Below are 18,281 nucleotides of genomic sequence, written 5' to 3'. Positions count from 1 at the left end.
TGTGGTGACCACAGACCACAAGCCACTCATCCCTTCTTCCGAGGCACATCCTCCAAAATACCCCAGAGGATAGAAAAGTGGATCCTGCAACTACAAGAATACAACTGCTGGGTAGAGTATCGTCCAGGACGCAACAACCAAGCCGTCTACCTGTCAAGACACCCCTGGAGTGCAACCGAAATGAAAGGGAATAGGGCAGCAGAGACCGAGGAATACGTCTGTTATGTGGTTGAAAGGTCCCTACCCATACCCCTGTCTCTGGAAACAATCCATCCAACCAATCAATCCAACAAGTGTCTCCAACTAGGGCTATCAGCCATCCAATCAGGTCAATGGGACAACCTCAAGACACACTGGCCTCATTGAGCCCCTGAAATGTAAACAGTACTTGACTCCATGCATCAGATATGCCACAAGCTCGCAGCAGATCTGGTGGGTGCCTCCTGCATGATCACAGGATTGCAATACCAGCAAGCATCACCACCTAAGCAGTCCAAATAGCACATGCAGGCCACCAGGATCTCATCAAGACCAAAAGTTGTCTCTGCACCAAAGTGTGGTTCCCCTTTATGGATTAACTCATAAAGATGACAGTCTGGTTCTGCCCATGGTGCCAAGCTGACGGGTCCAAGAAGCCCCTGGCCATGGTCATCATGGAGCTGAGTCCCTGGAACCCATGGTAGCGGTTCAGCTTGTACTTTGGGTGTCTGCCAGATGGAAGGTACACAATAGTCCCCATCAATGACTACACCAAATATCCAGAAATAAACTAGTCAGTACCCAGGAAGCCAGTGAAGTCACTCCCAAATTGGAGAAAATGTTGGCCACCAATGGGCTTTTAAAAATGTACATACCGACAACGGCCCTCCCTTCCAAGGACAAGAGTTAGCAAACTAAATACATTGACTCGGCATCATGCACAGGAAGGTTACCCCAGGTGGCCTCAGGCTAATGGAGAAATAGAGAGATTTATGAGGACACTCAAAGTAATTTGTATAGCCCATGCCAACTAGCAGCTCCTAGAATGGGACAGCTACTCTTTTTTTTCGGGAATACCAGCAGATCCCATGCTCAACCACAGGAAAAACCCTGGAGCCTGTCTGCATGGGGAGAGTAATATTTGTCTTCAACCCACACCACCATCAATGGAGGCCACTGGTGGTTGACCGAAAAGAGACAGACAGCTACAAATGACCAGGTCAGCACCCGACTATGAGCGAAGACCTCGGACATTCAAGTGGGAAACTATGTCCTACTAAAAGACAGGTTCCCAGAGAGCAAGTTCAGACTCCCATTTGCAGGAACACCCTGGATGAGCTCCTCTGGACAAGACCCTCTGGTAATGGCATGATGCAGCAGGGAAGAGGTCACCTGGAAAACATCACTCTTCAAATGATTCAGACAGCAGATCACAACCCTGGAGATGTCACCCAGAGACACGAGGAGAACGCTAGTCTTGGGGATGGTGACCATCCACAAGCAGCTTCCCTAGATTGCTCATGACCCATCAGCTGGGGGTCTCAGAACCAGCAGTGAGATGTCAGGCAGGCCCTCCCACAAAGACCCATCAAGCTGCCCTCAACAGGTGGCCATCCAACCAGATGAGGTATCACCTATGGCTGAATCCAACCCCCACAATCAAACTAAGAGACTTCATGTTATAATCGTACTGTATGTTGCATTGTGTTGACTGTTTATGTAATTTATTCCAAGGTTAAGGAGGGATGTAGTCTTCCTGGTGCATAAACTGGGTAACACTTTGTGTAGGGGGATTTCCCAGTTTCCTCCATCCCCTGTAAACAGGACATCAGTGGAATTGCCTGCTGGTCATGTGGGCCCAGTAATAAAGTAATAAATTGCTGAGCGCGTGCCGGATGTGGTACTCTACACGTGGGCAGGCCAACCAATAGCAACTTTTGTGTGTCCTGACCCCTTTATTCTTTGGTGTGCAGCACAATCTCTGGGGTCTCACACAAACAGTCGGAGTGAGTGCTTGTAAAATTCTCAGGCTCTACAGGCTTCTGATTCACACATTTAATGGCCCTTTTATTGCTCTCCTATGTTTTGTGTGTAGAGTTCAAGCAGCGCCTGCACAGAGGCTTCAACCAGCTTCCTGTTGCATAGCCTGATTGTTTTATCTCATGCACACAAATATAAAGAACGCATTGGGTTGGGGTAGCTTCTCTTTCAGCTCTCTTTCTCAGGCTGCCTGAGACACCGTCTTTCAAAATAATGATTCTTGCAGGAGGCAGCATTGGAGCTGGGTCCAAGCAGAAGCATCAAAAACAAACGCTTAATGAAGTGTGAAATCTCAGCACCTGGCTAAGTCATTTTTACTGATCAGCAATCAGAGACAGATAAACGACCTGCTGGACTTAGATACTTCACCTCCTTTAATAACAGCAACAGCAGTCCCACCCCTCGCCCCACCATCTACCAAATGATAGTGCCCAGAGGACAAATCTGCATCGCCCTGTTAAACAAGAGGTCTCATAGACTTTCTATAAGTACCTCAGTCTCCCCTTTCTCACTTCAATGTCTAGGCCTTCTCCAACCATCCTAGCAATAAAGGCATTCCACTTCCACTGTCTGGTACAAAATGCTCAAGTCATCCAGTACCATGCTAAACCAGAGGGATTCAAATGGATCCCAAATTGCTTTGGTAATTAATACTTCGAGACAAACTTTAAGGTTAAAGAAGGAATCTTCTCCAGCATTTACAGAATTTCCATTTCAAATTTTGTACTAGATGTTTGCTTTAGTAACCTGTGTACTGACTAATGTTGCTTTGGTCATAAAGTTAATTCTTCGATTAAGCAAAGCCTAAAGCTCATAATATTTCCCTATATATGTGTCCAAAACTTGCTTTTTGCCTCCAGACCCTGAGTTGATCACCTGTCATTGCTGAAACAGTGGACTATCAATAGCCTAACAGTGGAAAAGATCTAAAGCTAGTGCCTATCAAAATGTACCTCATATAGCACAATCTCACATGTAAATAATGATGTTTCTTTCTACAGTTTTGCATCATTGGAGTGCATGCTATCTAAAAATCTACTGTATGTCCCAAAAAACCCATAGGAAAATTTTGACCTTGAATTAAAAATTCCAGTTATTGCCTTTGTTTGTCTTTGAAAGTCCCTCTTCTTAGATTTCATCTTCTGCGTGCGTCCTTTCTCTCAGTACAGCATATTCTGTGCATGTTTGCCTTAACCTATATTTTTATATTTCTTTTTTGCCCACACCTCATCTCAAGTATCACGCCCTGCACTTCTTTGGCAGTCCTACCCTGCAACCTAGACATACCTGATCTCCTCTAGTTCATCTACTAATCTCACCTACCATCAGCATGAACACACAAACCCCTCACTAATGATCACACTACTTGTAATTTAACTTATTACAAAGATACTTGAGTGAATGCATGGAATGGTCTCCTTGAGATCACAAAACCGACCCCAGTTTCCAGCAATAACCACTAAATTAGCCACTAACATTGGGTTCTGTAGAAGCGTGCTATCCAGCTTAAAACACTTCAGCACTTCTTCGGGGGTAGTAAGCGCTATAGAAATGCAATTACAATTCATATACAGTACTCTGGACCCATGCTATACTCCGCATCCGAAGTGTTGAGTTGTTTGTGTTGTGTGCCCAGATAGTATAAGTACATAATGTGTGTTTTTAGTATAGTGCCTGAATGCAACCACACCTCTCCCTACATGCTGGAACCTACCAAGTCATCTTTAATATTGCCCAAGCAGACTGAGCTCTCTCTCTACTATGAGCCGAGCGATACTTAAACCTCGGGGAATGCTCTACCTGAACCACTATAACTGCAGGGAGTTTCCTGGATCTTACTGAATCTAAGAGTGTACTTATCACCAATTAGTGCTCTGAAGTGGCTTATATGTGGCATGAGCATTACAGGGAGCCGTTTCAATAAGTAAATAAACACATCAATAAATAATGCTGAAGTGAAACTTGAGGTAGTCATTTACACCTAGGTGAAAATAACATATTCTAATAACATCCAAATAGCACTCCAGGCTTGTCTGTTTTTTGGTAATTTATATACACGAGGTGTATAATAATTTAGTATCAGGGGAGAGAATATGGGGTAACGGTCAGAGCTACCAACTTGGAAGCTAGGGAACCAGGTTTGAGTCTTGGCGTCACCTCAGGGTTCAGTGACTCTGGGCAAATCGCTTTATCTCCCTGTACCTCTCAAAACATGAATATGTCCCTGTGTAATGTAACTGGTACTCATGGAAAGCACTCCAATACCTTCGGGTCGAGTTTGCGCTATATAAAACACCAAAAATAAATAGAATCATTCATGTAAATGGTAATTGCGTGTGTTTTGCTCGTGGTATTTGATTTGTCCACTGGGAGGCCTGGCAATTACCTCCAGGAAAAACCTGGTGGCAAATGCCAGGTAAGCCTTGCGCCCAATGAGAGACTTGTGCAATTTTCACTTAATACCTATTGTGATTTCGTTCTAAAACAGGTGAAAATATAATTTACACCCATTATAGCGCTAGCTCATGGGTCTAAATTGGCCCGTTAGTGCACTCAACTCTTAAGGCCTTTTAGAGCTAAATGCTTTACAAATCACTGGATTATATCACATAACAACATAGGCAGATTCAGTTCGCGGAAGGCTTTGGTATTCTATTCTAATTGCATTTATATCGCGCTTTCCTCCCCTGGCGAGGCTCTGAAGCACATTGCAGACCGGTAGGACCCTACGCCATGGCAGTGCCTTAGATGGAAACGTGTGTATAATGTGGCTCATGAGGATCATTGTAGGATTGGAAGCTTGTGTGACAGGTGGAAAACATTTTCCTTCTATCGCAGTAAGATGCTTCTGCTGTTGGCCAGTCTGGGAGAGATGATAGAGGCCACTGAATTAAACTGCTGCTCAAGGCCTTGAGGCGCTTCTTACCCCCTCACAAAGCAGGGAACACTCTCTTCAGGCTTGATCTGGTCCAGCCAAGTTGAACACACTCCTTGGTGTACGGGCCCCTTGCCGTCTATGCAGCCGAAAGAAAGAAACAAAGGAAAAAGAAACAAAGGACGTTGATATCAAATGAATGTATTGTTGAAAGTAACAGATAGAGGGGCTTGAGTAGGGAGCTGAAGGGCATCTTGCACCACGCCAAACATTATCAAATAAGCAGGCACATAACTAGCGGGCTTTGGCTTCAGGAGGCAGAAATATCCTATACAAACGTATTAAAAGAGTGGGCATCTACGGATGGTAGGGGAAGTGTAAGCTAGACACACGTGTTATATGTTTAATCATGAGCTATTGAAGCAACATGGACCTAAAATGTGACCGGTGCATGTCCTTGGGCAGACCGAATGATGCAAGGGCGTACAGGAACTGGAGCAGGGATGTCAGCTAGTGTCCTGCCCAGTGCCAAGACACACACAACTAAGGTCCCATTGTGCCCCAAACCATTTGCAGTTAGTGGAAATATCCAACCTATAACAAGTGCTAGTTTCCAGCCACTCATTTTGAGTGTTATGTTGGACTCATAATGCGACAGCATGGAATGCTACCCAAGTGCCTCCAGTCCCTGCTGGTCATTAACTGTTACTGGTCACTTACTGCCCAGCACCGGTCTCACTCGCTGACAGCACGGAGCACGTGAATGAGTTTTTTGTTTAGCACACAATGTTAGTGAACCGCTTCATGACTTTTGTGCAATTTTATGTGCTCATGACGTGGTGCTCTTGTAAGGAACGTGAATACGTGCTTTGGACATTAAAGTTCTACTGCATCATGGTCTTCACACTTCCCAGCATGGTGAACTCCTCATTTCAGGCCACCATGCATACCCCATCCATTCCTGTCTTTTTCATCTACAAATCATTGTTATCATAATTAGTTCAGTGGAAGAAGCGGTAGATTAAAAATGCCCAGAATGCATTAGATGATCACACAAAAGTTCAGGCTGGACACAGTATCCGTGATGACCCAGTAGGAGGTGGCCCACCTCCTCCTCAGAGAGTGCTTCAGATCCACTCACGGGGTGAAGGCAGAGCTCCTATACCACGCTCCTACATCTCTTTGTTGTCCTTCAAGACTTTCTCCTTGGGAAGTGATCGTGGTGATGAGGGGATTCTTTTAAATTTGTGTTAGGTTTAACTCTATTTTTGTGGGGAAAATTATGGAAAATGGTGTGAACGTTGCAGGCAAAGGATAATGGTGCCATCGCAATAGAAAAAAGTATGACTGTAGTAATTTATGTCGACACTGCACTCAAATTACTCCTGATCAATATCTCTTAAACAAGCCCTTAGAGGATATCGGACAAATTAATCTCAGACCACGCTAATTACTCTGTGCTTCAATCCAGTCATTGTTATTTTGGTCATGATGTCACCTCACACAGGAATGCCATATGCAAATAAGACTTGGTCCTCCTCCAAAACAAACGTCCCAAACCTAACTGCCAGGCCCCGTCTCCTCTGAACAGGGACACAAGCAACCGCTGATAGGGTTAAGCCTAGATGGGCCTCATCTATAAGGTGCGCAAGGGGCCACATTTTTGTCAGCATCTGATGCCCAGTTCTTTCCCAAACAATGTCCTTTTGGTATTGCTAGCATGAAGGCTCATTGAGTTGAATGGTCCCTGCTGACATATGCAGCAAACAGAAGGGCATGGGCTTGTATCCATGACAGAGCTGGACTGGAACCTTCTATCCTTCCAAGGTTGGCTACTTGAACACCACTAAGTAATAAGAACAAGTTATTTGTTATTTATAGACACAGAATTGGCAAAAGTGCTGTAGGAAGCCCTGCATAAATAATCAAATCAGTGTTATCACCTGTTAGTTGGCTGGTTTATAACCAGTTCCCCGTTTGTGCCCAGCCTGATAGGTCTACAGGCGAGATTCCAATACCAGTTGCTTAATCGAGAATGGCATCCAGGCTCATCAGACAGAAAGCCACACTTACCCTGACTCTGGAAAGAAACCACTGCCACAGTGATGTGGATTTCATTGGGGTGCACATCCAGGGAGGAGCTGATGGAGTAATAGCGAGGTGACAACAAGGGGAGCTGTGTGAGGAGGAAAGAGGATGGGATAGAGACAGATGGGAATTCCTCTAGAACTTCCAAGAGCGTGGGGCACTGGAACCACTTCCACTCTTCGTAGATACGAGCATCCTAGGAGAAAACAGGTGATGCATTAAGGTACAAGGGCGAACAACAACGCAGTCTTTTAAGGGAGCCGGGACAAATTTACTTAGAAGTCATGCAATGCTGCCAAAGTGGCTGCTGCTTTGTGTGAGACAGAAAGAACAGGACTGTGCCATATCTACTAACATATAACACTGTTGCTCTCATTCCAGTGCTGGTACACTTTAAGCTGTCTTGTGCCATGCATACACGCGTGCACTGTAGTTCAGTGTGCCTATGCCATGCCTAGCATAGGTTCTTTTACTGTAAGGGTACCCTTCCCGTACAAATAAAACACACTTATCATAGTTTAAAGCTTTTAAAACTTTATATGTGGGCTACTGTGATAAAGTAGCCTCTTTCTAGCATGGTTACCCCTGCGTTTGGCCTGTTTGTGAGTGTTTGTCTGTGTGTTTTTACTGTCTCACTGGGATCCTGCTAGCCAGGACCCCAGTGCTCATAGTTTGTGGCCTATGTGTGTGTTGTCAGTATGCTTAACTGTGTCACTGAAGTTCTGCTAACCATAACTCCAGTGCTTATGCTCTCTCTACTAACCAAATTAGTCACTATAGTTTAGTGACTTCACATTCCAAATCCAATTGCACAATGGACCCCCCTTTGAAGTCCCTAGTATATGGTACCTAGGTACCCAGGGCACTGGGGTTCCAGGAGATCCTTATGGGATGCAGCATTTTTTTTGCCACCCATAAGGAGCTCAGACAAACCTTTCTTCGGGACAGCGACTGCAGCCTGAGTGAAACAGTGCCCGCACTATTTCAAAGCCATTTTCACTGCACTTAAGTAACTAATAAGTCACCTACATGTCTAACCTTCATTTATGGAAGGCTAGGTGCCAAGTTACTAAGTGTGAGGGCACCCTTGCACTAGCAATTCCGGCCAATTCCCCAACTTGGATTCCAAGGTGTGGGGACCCTCTGGAGACCTCTGAGTGGCCAGTGCCAGCAGGTGTTGTCAGAGACTGCTCCTGATAGGTGCATACCTGGGGAGGAAGCCAATCCCCCTCTCAGGGCTATTTAGGGTCTCTCCTCTGAGTGTTTCCTCAGATTCAGCTTGCTAGACTCCTCCAGGAATCCTCTGCATCCTCTGCTTCAGCTTCTGACTGTTGGATCAACCGCAGACTGCTCCAGGAACCGCTGTAACTGCAACAAAGTATCTAGGATGACTCATCTGACCTGCAAACTTAAGCTCCAGCCAGCATTTGCAACAGTTTCCAAGGTGTGCATGCTCTGAGGACTGTCTGTCTTCATCCTGCACCAGACGAACCAAAGGAATCTTCCATGGAGTGACAGAGTCACTTCGCTGCTTCTGCAGGCACCCTTCTGTGACGACGATCAGTACTCTGGGACTCCTCTCCTGATGGCTAGTGTGCTCCCTGGAACCCATGGACCAACGTGACCCCGACTGTCCTAGGGTCCAGCTGTCCAAATTTGGGTCCTCCCTGTGCTGCAACAGTACCCCTGTGCACTGTGTCTTCTCCAGCTCCTTGGGCTTCTGGGCATTTCTTCCAAGAATCCTTTTTGCACAGTGTAGCCCAGGTCCCTAGCACTCCATCCTGCAACGCACAACTCGCTGAGTTGTTCTCCAGTGGCGTGGGACCTTCCTTTGTTGTGCTGCGATGACCGCACTTTGCATCTTCTTTCCCTGTGTTCTGGGACTCCTGTGGGTGCTGCCTGGTCTTCTGTGGGCTCTCTGAAGTGCTGGGAGCCCTCTCTGTCTCCTCAGTCTGAGTAGAGACCCCCAGGTCCCTCCTGAGTCCAGGCAACTCGATTTTGACGCAAACCGCCTATTTGCGTGAACCAAGGCTTGTTGGCAGAATCCAGCTACGCAAACAGCCTGCATCCAACAACTCGGCGTGGGACATCACCTGCACCAAGCAGGAACTCGCAGCCATCTTCTTTTGTGCTCTTCAGTACTCTTCTTTTTACTGGAGAATCCGCTTTTGCACCATCTTCTAGGCTGGCGGGACTTCTGGACTTGGTCTCCCCTCTCCACAGGTCTTCAGGTCCAGGAATCCATTGTTTGTTGCTTGCAGTCTTGCTTGGTTCTTGCAAAATCTCTTATTACGACTTGTAGTGTGTCCTGAGGAAACTTGCTGTACTTTACTCCTGCTTTCCTGGGCTGGGGTACTTTACTTACCTTTGGTGTTTGTGTTTTCTTACAGTCCCAGCGCCCCTCTACACACTGCACTTGCCTAGGGGGGAATTTGTGATTTGCATTCCACTATTTCAGTATATGGTTTGTGTTGCCCATAGGCCCATTGCAGTCTATTGTATTTTCTACTGTTTGCACTATTCTATGACTGTTTACTTACCTGATTTTGGTTTCTAGTGTATATATTGTGTATAATACCTACCACCAGAAGGAGTATTGCCTCTAGGATAATTTTGGCCTTGTGTCACTAAAATAAAGTACCTTTATTTTTAGAAACATGGAGTATTGTCTTTTATTGTTTATAAGTACTGTGTAGCTATAGTGGTATTGCAGGAGCTTTGCATGTCTCCTAGTTAAGCCTAAGCAGCTCTACTACAGGTACCTCTAGGCAGCCTAAGCTGCTAGAACACTGCCTACATTTCACTAAAAAGTGATAACTGGAACTGGTATAAGGTGTAAGTACTTTAGGTACCCACTACAAACCAGGCCAGCCTCCTACAGCTACACAGCACAAGCACGCTTGAAAGTCTGGAAAAAAGAAAACATTTCTCCAACTTTATGCCTCCCTTGAGGAGGCATACATTTTTGGCATAAAACCCTGCTTACATATGACAGTAGAAATGGCTTTGAATAGAATAACATGGGTGGTTGTGTGGGAATGTTCATGGGATGCACACTTGAAAAAAAGTAGAGCAAAGCAGCTCATAGTTTTAAGGCTATTTCCAACACAAAATGCTTAGCAAAGTGTTACTTTGCATTAGAAACAGTGAGCATACAGTTTGTATTTTTTCCACCATCTGTGTTGAGTACTTTTAGTGGATCTTTAGTGGGGCAGAGACCAGTGATGGTAAAAGCTGGCGCATACTATTTTGGGATGGAAAAGCCCTCTGCATAATGACAAATGTGCACTCCTGCCCTGATTGCCTGAGCAGCATGGATATCTGGATACCTAGTAATGATTTCTGGTCATGAGCGAACATAGATCAAGCATGTGCGCTATGACCTAGGCGACTGATAAGACTGGTACTACCTGAGAATCTTGAAAGAGAGAGATTGGCCTTAGAAACTTCATGAGGCATCTTTCAGTGGAGGCTGGCAGTCTGGCGTGAATCTCTGTTACTCCCTGGGCCTGTATTGAAGGTCAAGCAGAAGTTGAGCCACTCTTGCTGTGGCAGTCTGTCCCTTTGACAAAGGGCAGTGTAGAGGAGAAAAGCTCTTGAAAGAAACTGACACCCCAACGCGAATTTCAAAGGCAAGGCACTAAATCATGTATGTGTCAGGATTTGGACTGTAAAGGTGGGGGAATGAGATTGAGTCCCATAATTTGCTGAACAGTACCCTCTTGTCAGGAGACGGAAGATCACTAAAATGTTATGCTGCTAGAACCAGGGCTTGGGGCCATATGTCTGCCAGTCTTCCTGCTGGGTGAGGGGAAGACACTTGCCCTGAGCCTGAAGCACCAGTCTTCTGCTTTCCCACCAAGACCAGAGTACCTTATGAGGAGGAGAGTGCTTAGAGTCTGCCTGCCAGCCAAGACCAGTGAGCCCCTTAAGGAGAAGGATAGACCCTGGAGGGAGTGGGGCCCAGCGGGGATCCTGTCAAGCTCTTTATGAAGTGTGAGACACTCGGTCTGGACAGTTACAGCAGAGATTCTGCCCAGGACAATGTTAACTTGCCAAACTTAAGAGGCCGTTGAGGTTATTGTAGCGTGCCTAGGATATGCTTTGTGTGTTACTTCACAATATTCCTTTTTTCACAAAAGAAAATATTTGACTGGAAAATCACCTTATAGTTAACTGAGTTGGAGAATGTGTATGTGTTCCACCTACATCTCTCTGAACAGCCTTAGACTGCTCAACTTGACCTACTTCTGAGAGTCAAGTGCTGGACAGGGTAGTACTTGGTCTCATTACTCAGGACCACAGTAGTTTGGACCCCGGATATCAGAAATGAAAAGCTTCAACCCCAGTGGTTGGGCCCAGTAGCAATTGCTTACCCTGTGGCCCTCTGAATGGTGTTCTGGCATACTGGTCCATAGTAAAATGGGAGGATTTATGAGTAGATTAGTGGCAAACTCTGTGCCATATTAACACATCACCAGGCAGCTGTCTCCATCAATGAGGCACAGGTTAACCACAGAAGCATCAAAAATAGCTCGATTGAACAGGAAGTGGGGCAGCAAAATGTACATGGAAATGGAACTGTGGTGCTGGAAGGACACTCGTATGCCAGGTTGCCCCAAATGAGAATGGCTAGCCCAAGATAGCCCATGTGACAGATCCTTCCCCTGCCCTAATACTGTTATGTTTGCATTGTCTTACCAGGAAATCCAGTAAATTTTCTTTAGTTTAATCTCCATATTTTTAAAGTTTCTTTTTAGGTCTGCCGTGGAGACAACTTTAGCTTCTCCATGTGTAATGAAAAAATAATGGATGAATGGATGAAAAACACGTAACTCACATACATACTTACATGGGCTTTGGGTCACCTCTCTTCATTCATTAGTCTATTCAACTGTCATTCTTGTTTCGTTCTGCCCACCACAGCATGCGTTAAGGGTCAAATTGGTCAGCCCACTTCAACCACTGACTGTCTTTGCACTGTGAGTGGTGGCAATTTGCGTGCTCACAACACAAGTGCATATCCAGCTAAAAAGAAGTGCCCTTCAGTGCCAGAAGCTGTGGGCCAATACTTTTTCCTTTTCCTTCTTTATCCTTTTTTATTTGTTTAGTGTTGCTTTGTGGTTAAACTATGTCTTAAGGTTACAGCAAGTGAACGCAAATACTCCAATTTCTTTGTACCAATAATAATCATATTTTCATGTAATGTGCGGTAAAACAGAAAATGGTTTATATACCTGTTCTCAGTCTGCCTGCTAGGAAGCACCAGTATTATTTATGTATTTAAATTTTTTTAAATATATGATTACAAGCACATATCTGTCACGTATAGGCGGTGGCTTTTTTCCCATTCTCTATTTATTTTGGTAGCATACCCTTGTCAGTCCTTAATTTGTGCCGGCATTTTCTGGTTCTCGGAACCAGCACTTAATTGTTAACATCGGCACTAACTTATGACAGATCACTACATGGTGGAGCTGTTTGCCTATTTTTGTACACCGCACTTCAGATTAATAATGAAATACACTTTAAAAAAAACAAATCTACCGCATCCAGGCCCTTCCTATTGCTTTGAATTGCCTGGAATTGTCCACACTGTTACATTTGTGGGGGTGTTAAGTTTAGCAGGGATTGTTTATACTGGCATTTGGCAGTGATGGCAGTTACAGTTGACCCATTGTACATACACGATTAATGATGTCTGTTCTCTCTTCTCTAAACATTTACAGATTTGTTGAATTAGGCATATTTTTCTACTCAATTGTATTTCAAATTTTATGATTTTCAGGTAGGAATTTATTAAAATCCTTAGACAAATGAAGCTTTGGAAATTTAGTAAAGTAGTGATATAATGAGATCAAGTTGACCTATGGGGGTACTCGCAGAGCAGGAAAGTCAAGATTCTGAGATTTGCGATTATGCCAGCACAAAGCAAGCAAGTTAGGATGGAGAATTGCCTTATCCTAGGTCAGATTCTGAGGATTTGCCATGCAGGTAGCAATCCCCCTGAGGTGCCATTGCAGAATGAAAGGGGGTGCACAGAATTATGGTAAGGTGGGTACATGTGGTTCCAGCACCTGAGAATTAGATGATGAGCCACCATCATAAGTGCATTAAAAGTGTATTAAAAGAAGCATGGGAACAGTGATGCTGCACGCAATGGGGGTGGGTTTAGTGAACACTGGGGCGTGGTCAAAGGCATGGCTAAAAAAAAAAAATATTCTGTAACTTTTTTCTGTCTTTCACCTTCATGTAACTATATATTTAGTAACACAGCTTAAATGAGAATTAAATGCAAGTTATGTTATTCAGTGGGAAATGCACTATTGTACATGATGAAACCTCTATTAGTTAACGCACTGCACCAGAGAGCCATAGATCCAGTGGCGGCGGGCAGCTTTAGGAGGGAGGGGGCGGGCGGGACATGCACACACACACACACACACACACACTTTCTTTCACACACAGACATGCACGCACATCCATTAACAACACTCATACCATTCAAACATGCACGCACGCACCAAACATTCATTTTAAAACATCACACACACTCATTCTTTCACACACGCAGGCACGCACATCCATTAACAACATTCATACCATTCAAACATGCACGCAGGCACCAAACATTCATTTTAAAAGATCGCACACACTCATTCTTTCACACACACACGCACGCACGCACATCCATTAACAACACTCATTACACTCAAACATGCACGCATTCACCAAACATTCAATTTAAAACATCACACGCATACACACACACACACAGTTACCTTCAGCCTCCAGGACCCAGGAGGGTTGGGGCTGCTGCCTTCCTGAGGGAAGGCAGCAGTCCCAGCCTCGTCACAGAGTGGGATGGGGTCAGTGAGACAGCTCGCCCTGATTGACACTCGCCCTGGGTGCTTCAGGGCTTAAACCTGAAGCGCCCAGGGTGAGTGTCAATGGGTGACGCTTTCCTCGTCACCCAGGGGAGGGCCTCGAGGCAGCTTTGCTGAGCCGAGGAGGTCACGCCCATAGGAGCTGTGACCTCCTCAGCCCAGCAAAGTTCAGCTCAGGCAGCCAGGAGTCTGCGCAAATCACGCATGGCTCACTCCTGGCTGTCTGAGCTGAAAATGAAGAGTGTCTGTCAGGCTGACCTTTGTTCAGCCTGACAGACACTCTTCATGAGGGGCAAAAAGTGGGGGGGGCGTGGCCCCTCCGCCCTAATGGACGTGCCGCCTCTGCATAGATCCTCGTTGGTTCAGTTGAAAATAGTGACTCGTGTATGTTTAGTGCTATAACCTGTCTTTTAAAAGCGCAGATTTCACAGTTTAGCTGGCAGCTCCCTTACAATACCTCTTAAAAAGAATAAATGTGTGTCGTCAATTAGCTTCAAGTGATTCCATCAATTAAAGCCAATACCGGCTTCCAGGCACCCTTTACATTTGCAGTTAAAATCAGTTGTGCACATTTACCTTTCTTTCAGGCAGCAGCAGCACCCTGGCAAGAAGTCTTGTTAACTGTAAACAAGCGTAGCAATGGCTTTGGTCTGTCTTTCAGCCCAGAGGCCTTATCGATCCTAAAGTTAGGATCAGTACCTGGCTTAAGAGCTCCAGCCTCTCCTTCTCCGACGAGTCTTCAGTCAACGTGGACAAGAGCTTCAGAAACTGTGGCGTCGGCGGGGTGGTGATGTCCAGGAAGTGGGTCAGCGCCTGCCTCAGGGTGCAGGGTGGTAGCCGGCTATCTGACACCCAAGTGCTTATGGCCCCCGATCTTGTCACTAGAAACAAACAAGGAAATGCTCAAACAACAGTTTGTCCCAAAAAGTATTCATACCATCAGGAACAAGCGCATAACAGAATACAACACGTTAAAACAGATCGACTTGCACTCATGTAAATATATAAATTTAAACACGATCTCGAGTCAAGTGTTATAGATGTCTCTTAGTTACGGGTACCATACATATGTAATACTTTTTACATACCGCAGTCTACTGAGAGCTCTCTGTAGTTTTGTTCAAAATGGGAGGCCTTTTCATCCGTTGCACCAGCATAGGCTGGGAGGACACCGACAGGGTCAGATCGAGCTATAGTGCATTCTGGCAGTGTCAAATGGGCCATTCTGACAGATCGGTCTGTGGGCCTGTTTTAGTCTCGTGTTGTAAATATCTTTAAATGAAGGCTTGGCGGCAGTAGCAAGCACCACGGTGCAGGCTGTGGATGCTGTTATCTCATTGCATGCAACGCGGAAGGACCAATCACACGTTGTGATTGAAAGGGCAGGGATGTGTCAATGTGTTTATCTTTCTGATACGGGAGGAATTTAGTGAATTTCACCGCCTCATTTCTTGAATATTACCACGCACACTGCCTGCAGCACATCAAAAATGTGGTCCCACACCCCTCTGAGACCACCCAGACAAGTTGAGAAAAAGTTGCAGATTAGCAAATGTGGGCCATGTGTTTTTGTGCCTACTCAGTTCATAAATATGCATTACTTTCATTTTGAAAATCAGAGTGCACCGTGTTAGTGCAATTGATGTGTGCCTTGTGTATTGTTATTAGTAATAATGGCGTATCTGCTGTCCTGTATTTGTGTAGTCCGGATAACTAGGTATGTAGTGACAAGGACGTGATAGGGGTCCTGTGCATGTGTTTTCAAGGTGTGCCAGGTGCCTTTAGTATATGTCGTCAGGATTAGCCAGAGCTCCTGTGAATTTGTCGTCAGCGTGTGCCACATGTCCTTGCCGTTAATAGTTATGGTGTGCCAGATGTCCTTGCTGTGAGCTATCGGGATGTGCAGGTATGCTGTGTTTCTGCAGTTATGGTGCACTTGATGCCATTGACATTAACGTAGAATGTGCAGTTGTCCTGTGTTGAGTAACAAACAGTTAGGAGCACACCTACCTAACATCCCAGCAAATAATCTGCCCCATTGCATCATGATAAATGTAGTTTCCTCAAAAAACGAACTCCGTTACTTTTAAATATTTCACCTCTAAATAGGTGCAGCCTTTGCTGTGCATCTCTGGACACATGTGTTTCTGGGTTAATCCCTTCTTCAGCAGAGAACAAGTTTGCGGGGTGCTGGAAATGCTGCCATTAATCATCCGGTTTCAATACCTCTTCACTGGCATGCTCCAGAGCTCGTCAGCCCAGTGGCTCAAGGGAGCCTTTTTAAAGTCACAAACAGTTAGGAGCACACCTGCCAATGCAAAGGACACCTGTTACACCACAAATACACAAGTACCACAGGTATGTAAAGACACAATGAGCACTAACATCATGAGCGCCCAGCACGTCTTGGCCACAAAAACATAGGACTTCCGGTACTCCTTGACTACACAAAGACAGCAGTACTGGCAAACCCTGACTACACACACGCAAAACATTTCTCACGTGCTGATTACTAACACCAACAAAACTTGGAACATCCCAACTACACAAGCATGTGATACCCGGCACACCCTGGCTACACAAAGACAACAAAACTAGCACATCCTGACTACCTAAACACAAGACACCTGGCACACATTGATAACTAAAACAAAGAACACCTGGCACACCCTGACCACGCAAGCACAGTACACTGGGCACACCCTGATTACACAAAGACACCACAACTGGCACACCCTACTTACACAAATAGAAGACACCTGGCACTTGGTGACTACTAACATGAAAACATCTGGCACGCCCTAACAATACAAACACACGATTTCTGGCACACCGTGACTACAAAGACAGCACACCAGGCAAACACGGACTGCACAAACACAGAACACGTGTATACATTGGCTACTCATCACACTTAAATCAACTGCAGATTCTGGGTACTAACCCCAAGAACACTTGGCACCTTTTCACTACACAGCAGTAGATGTGCACCCCGATTCTAGCAAGAAGGCCTCGGACATACCCTGGGAACATACCCAGCACCCTCTGAAAAGGAAATCTGTTACATACTAACTACTCCAACTCAGGACACTTGAGTATCTTGCTGGCTCGCACAGGGTGACAGCAGACCCTGATTATCGACACCAAAGGCAAGTTGGGCATGTTGAGTACTAACAGAACTCCTGGCACAACTTCATAATTCCGGTCCAGGACGAGTGTAGATCCAGGCTACTCAACACAGGACAAACAGTTAGGAGCACACCTGCCTAACATCCCAGCAAATAATCTGCCCCATTGCATCATGATAAATGTAGTTTCCTCAAAAAACGAACTCCGTTACTTTTAAATATTTCACCTCTAAATAGGTGCAGCCTTTGCTGTGCATCTCTGGACACATGTGTTTCTGGGTTAATCCCTTCTTCAGCAGAGAACAAGTTTGCGGGGTGCTGGAAATGCTGCCATTAATCATCTGGTTTCAATACCTCTTCACTGGCATGCTCCAGAGCTCGTCAGCCCAGTGGCTCAAGGGAGCCTTTTTAAAGTCACAAACAGTTAGGAGCACACCTGCCTAACATCCCAAATGTAGTTTCCTCAAAAAACGTGTGCTCTTAACTGTTTGTGACTTTAAAAAGGCTCCCTTGAGCCACTGGGCTGACGAGCTCTGGAGCATGCCAGTGAAGAGGTATTGAAACCGGATGATTAATGGCAGCAAACTTGTTCTCTGCTGAAGAAGGGATTAACCCAGAAACACATGTGTCCAGAGATGCACAGCAAAGGCTGCACCTATTTAGAGGTGAAATATTTAAAAGTAACGGAGTTCGTTTTTTGAGGAAACTACATTTATCATGATGCAATGGGGCAGATTATTTGCTGGGATGTTAGGCAGGTGTGCTCCTAACTGTTTGTGACTTTAAAAAGGCTCCCTTGAGCCACTGGGCTGACGAGCTCTGGAGCATGCCAGTGAAGAGGTATTGAAACCGGATGATTAATGGCAGCATTTCCAGCACCCCGCAAACTTGTTCTCTGCTGAAGAAGGGATTAACCCAGAAACACATGTGTCCAGAGATGCACAGCAAAGGCTGCACCTATTTAGAGGTGAAATATTTAAAAGTAACGGAGTTCGTTTTTTGAGGAAACTACATTTATCATGATGCAATGGGGCATATTATTTGCTGGGATGTTAGGCAGGTGTGCTCCTAACTGTTTGTCCTGTGTTGAGTAGCCTGGATCTACACTCGTCCTGGACCGGAATTATGAAGTTGTGCCAGGAGTTCTGTTAGTACTCAACATGCCCAACTTGCCTTTGGTGTCGATAATCAGGGTCTGCTGTCACCCTGTGCGAGCCAGCAAGATACTCAAGTGTCCTGAGTTGGAGTAGTTAGTATGTAACAGATTTCCTTTTCAGAGGGTGC

The 18,281-nt window shown here is 45.3% G+C and overlaps 1 protein-coding gene across 2 annotated transcripts in view; it reads right to left on the bottom strand.

The window, feature by feature from the left end:
- The window catches only part of NOS3 (nitric oxide synthase 3), a 780,913-nt gene that overhangs the window by 117,971 nt on the left and 644,661 nt on the right, over positions 1–18,281 (bottom strand). For both annotated transcript variants that reach the window (XM_069210763.1, XM_069210764.1), the window contains exons 20-22: positions 14,569–14,750; positions 6,968–7,178; positions 4,946–5,033 (exon numbers count right to left, since the gene is read on the bottom strand). In XM_069210763.1, coding sequence (XP_069066864.1) covers positions 4,946–5,033; positions 6,968–7,178; positions 14,569–14,750 — 481 coding nt within the window. The remainder of the gene's footprint in view (positions 1–4,945; positions 5,034–6,967; positions 7,179–14,568; positions 14,751–18,281) is intronic.

The sequence above is a fragment of the Pleurodeles waltl genome, chromosome 10, assembly GCF_031143425.1.
Source record: "Pleurodeles waltl isolate 20211129_DDA chromosome 10, aPleWal1.hap1.20221129, whole genome shotgun sequence".
Lineage (NCBI taxonomy): Eukaryota > Metazoa > Chordata > Amphibia > Caudata > Salamandridae > Pleurodeles > Pleurodeles waltl.
The sequence above is the reverse complement of the archived record's forward strand: the minus strand, read 5'-3'. Positions and strand labels throughout refer to the sequence as shown.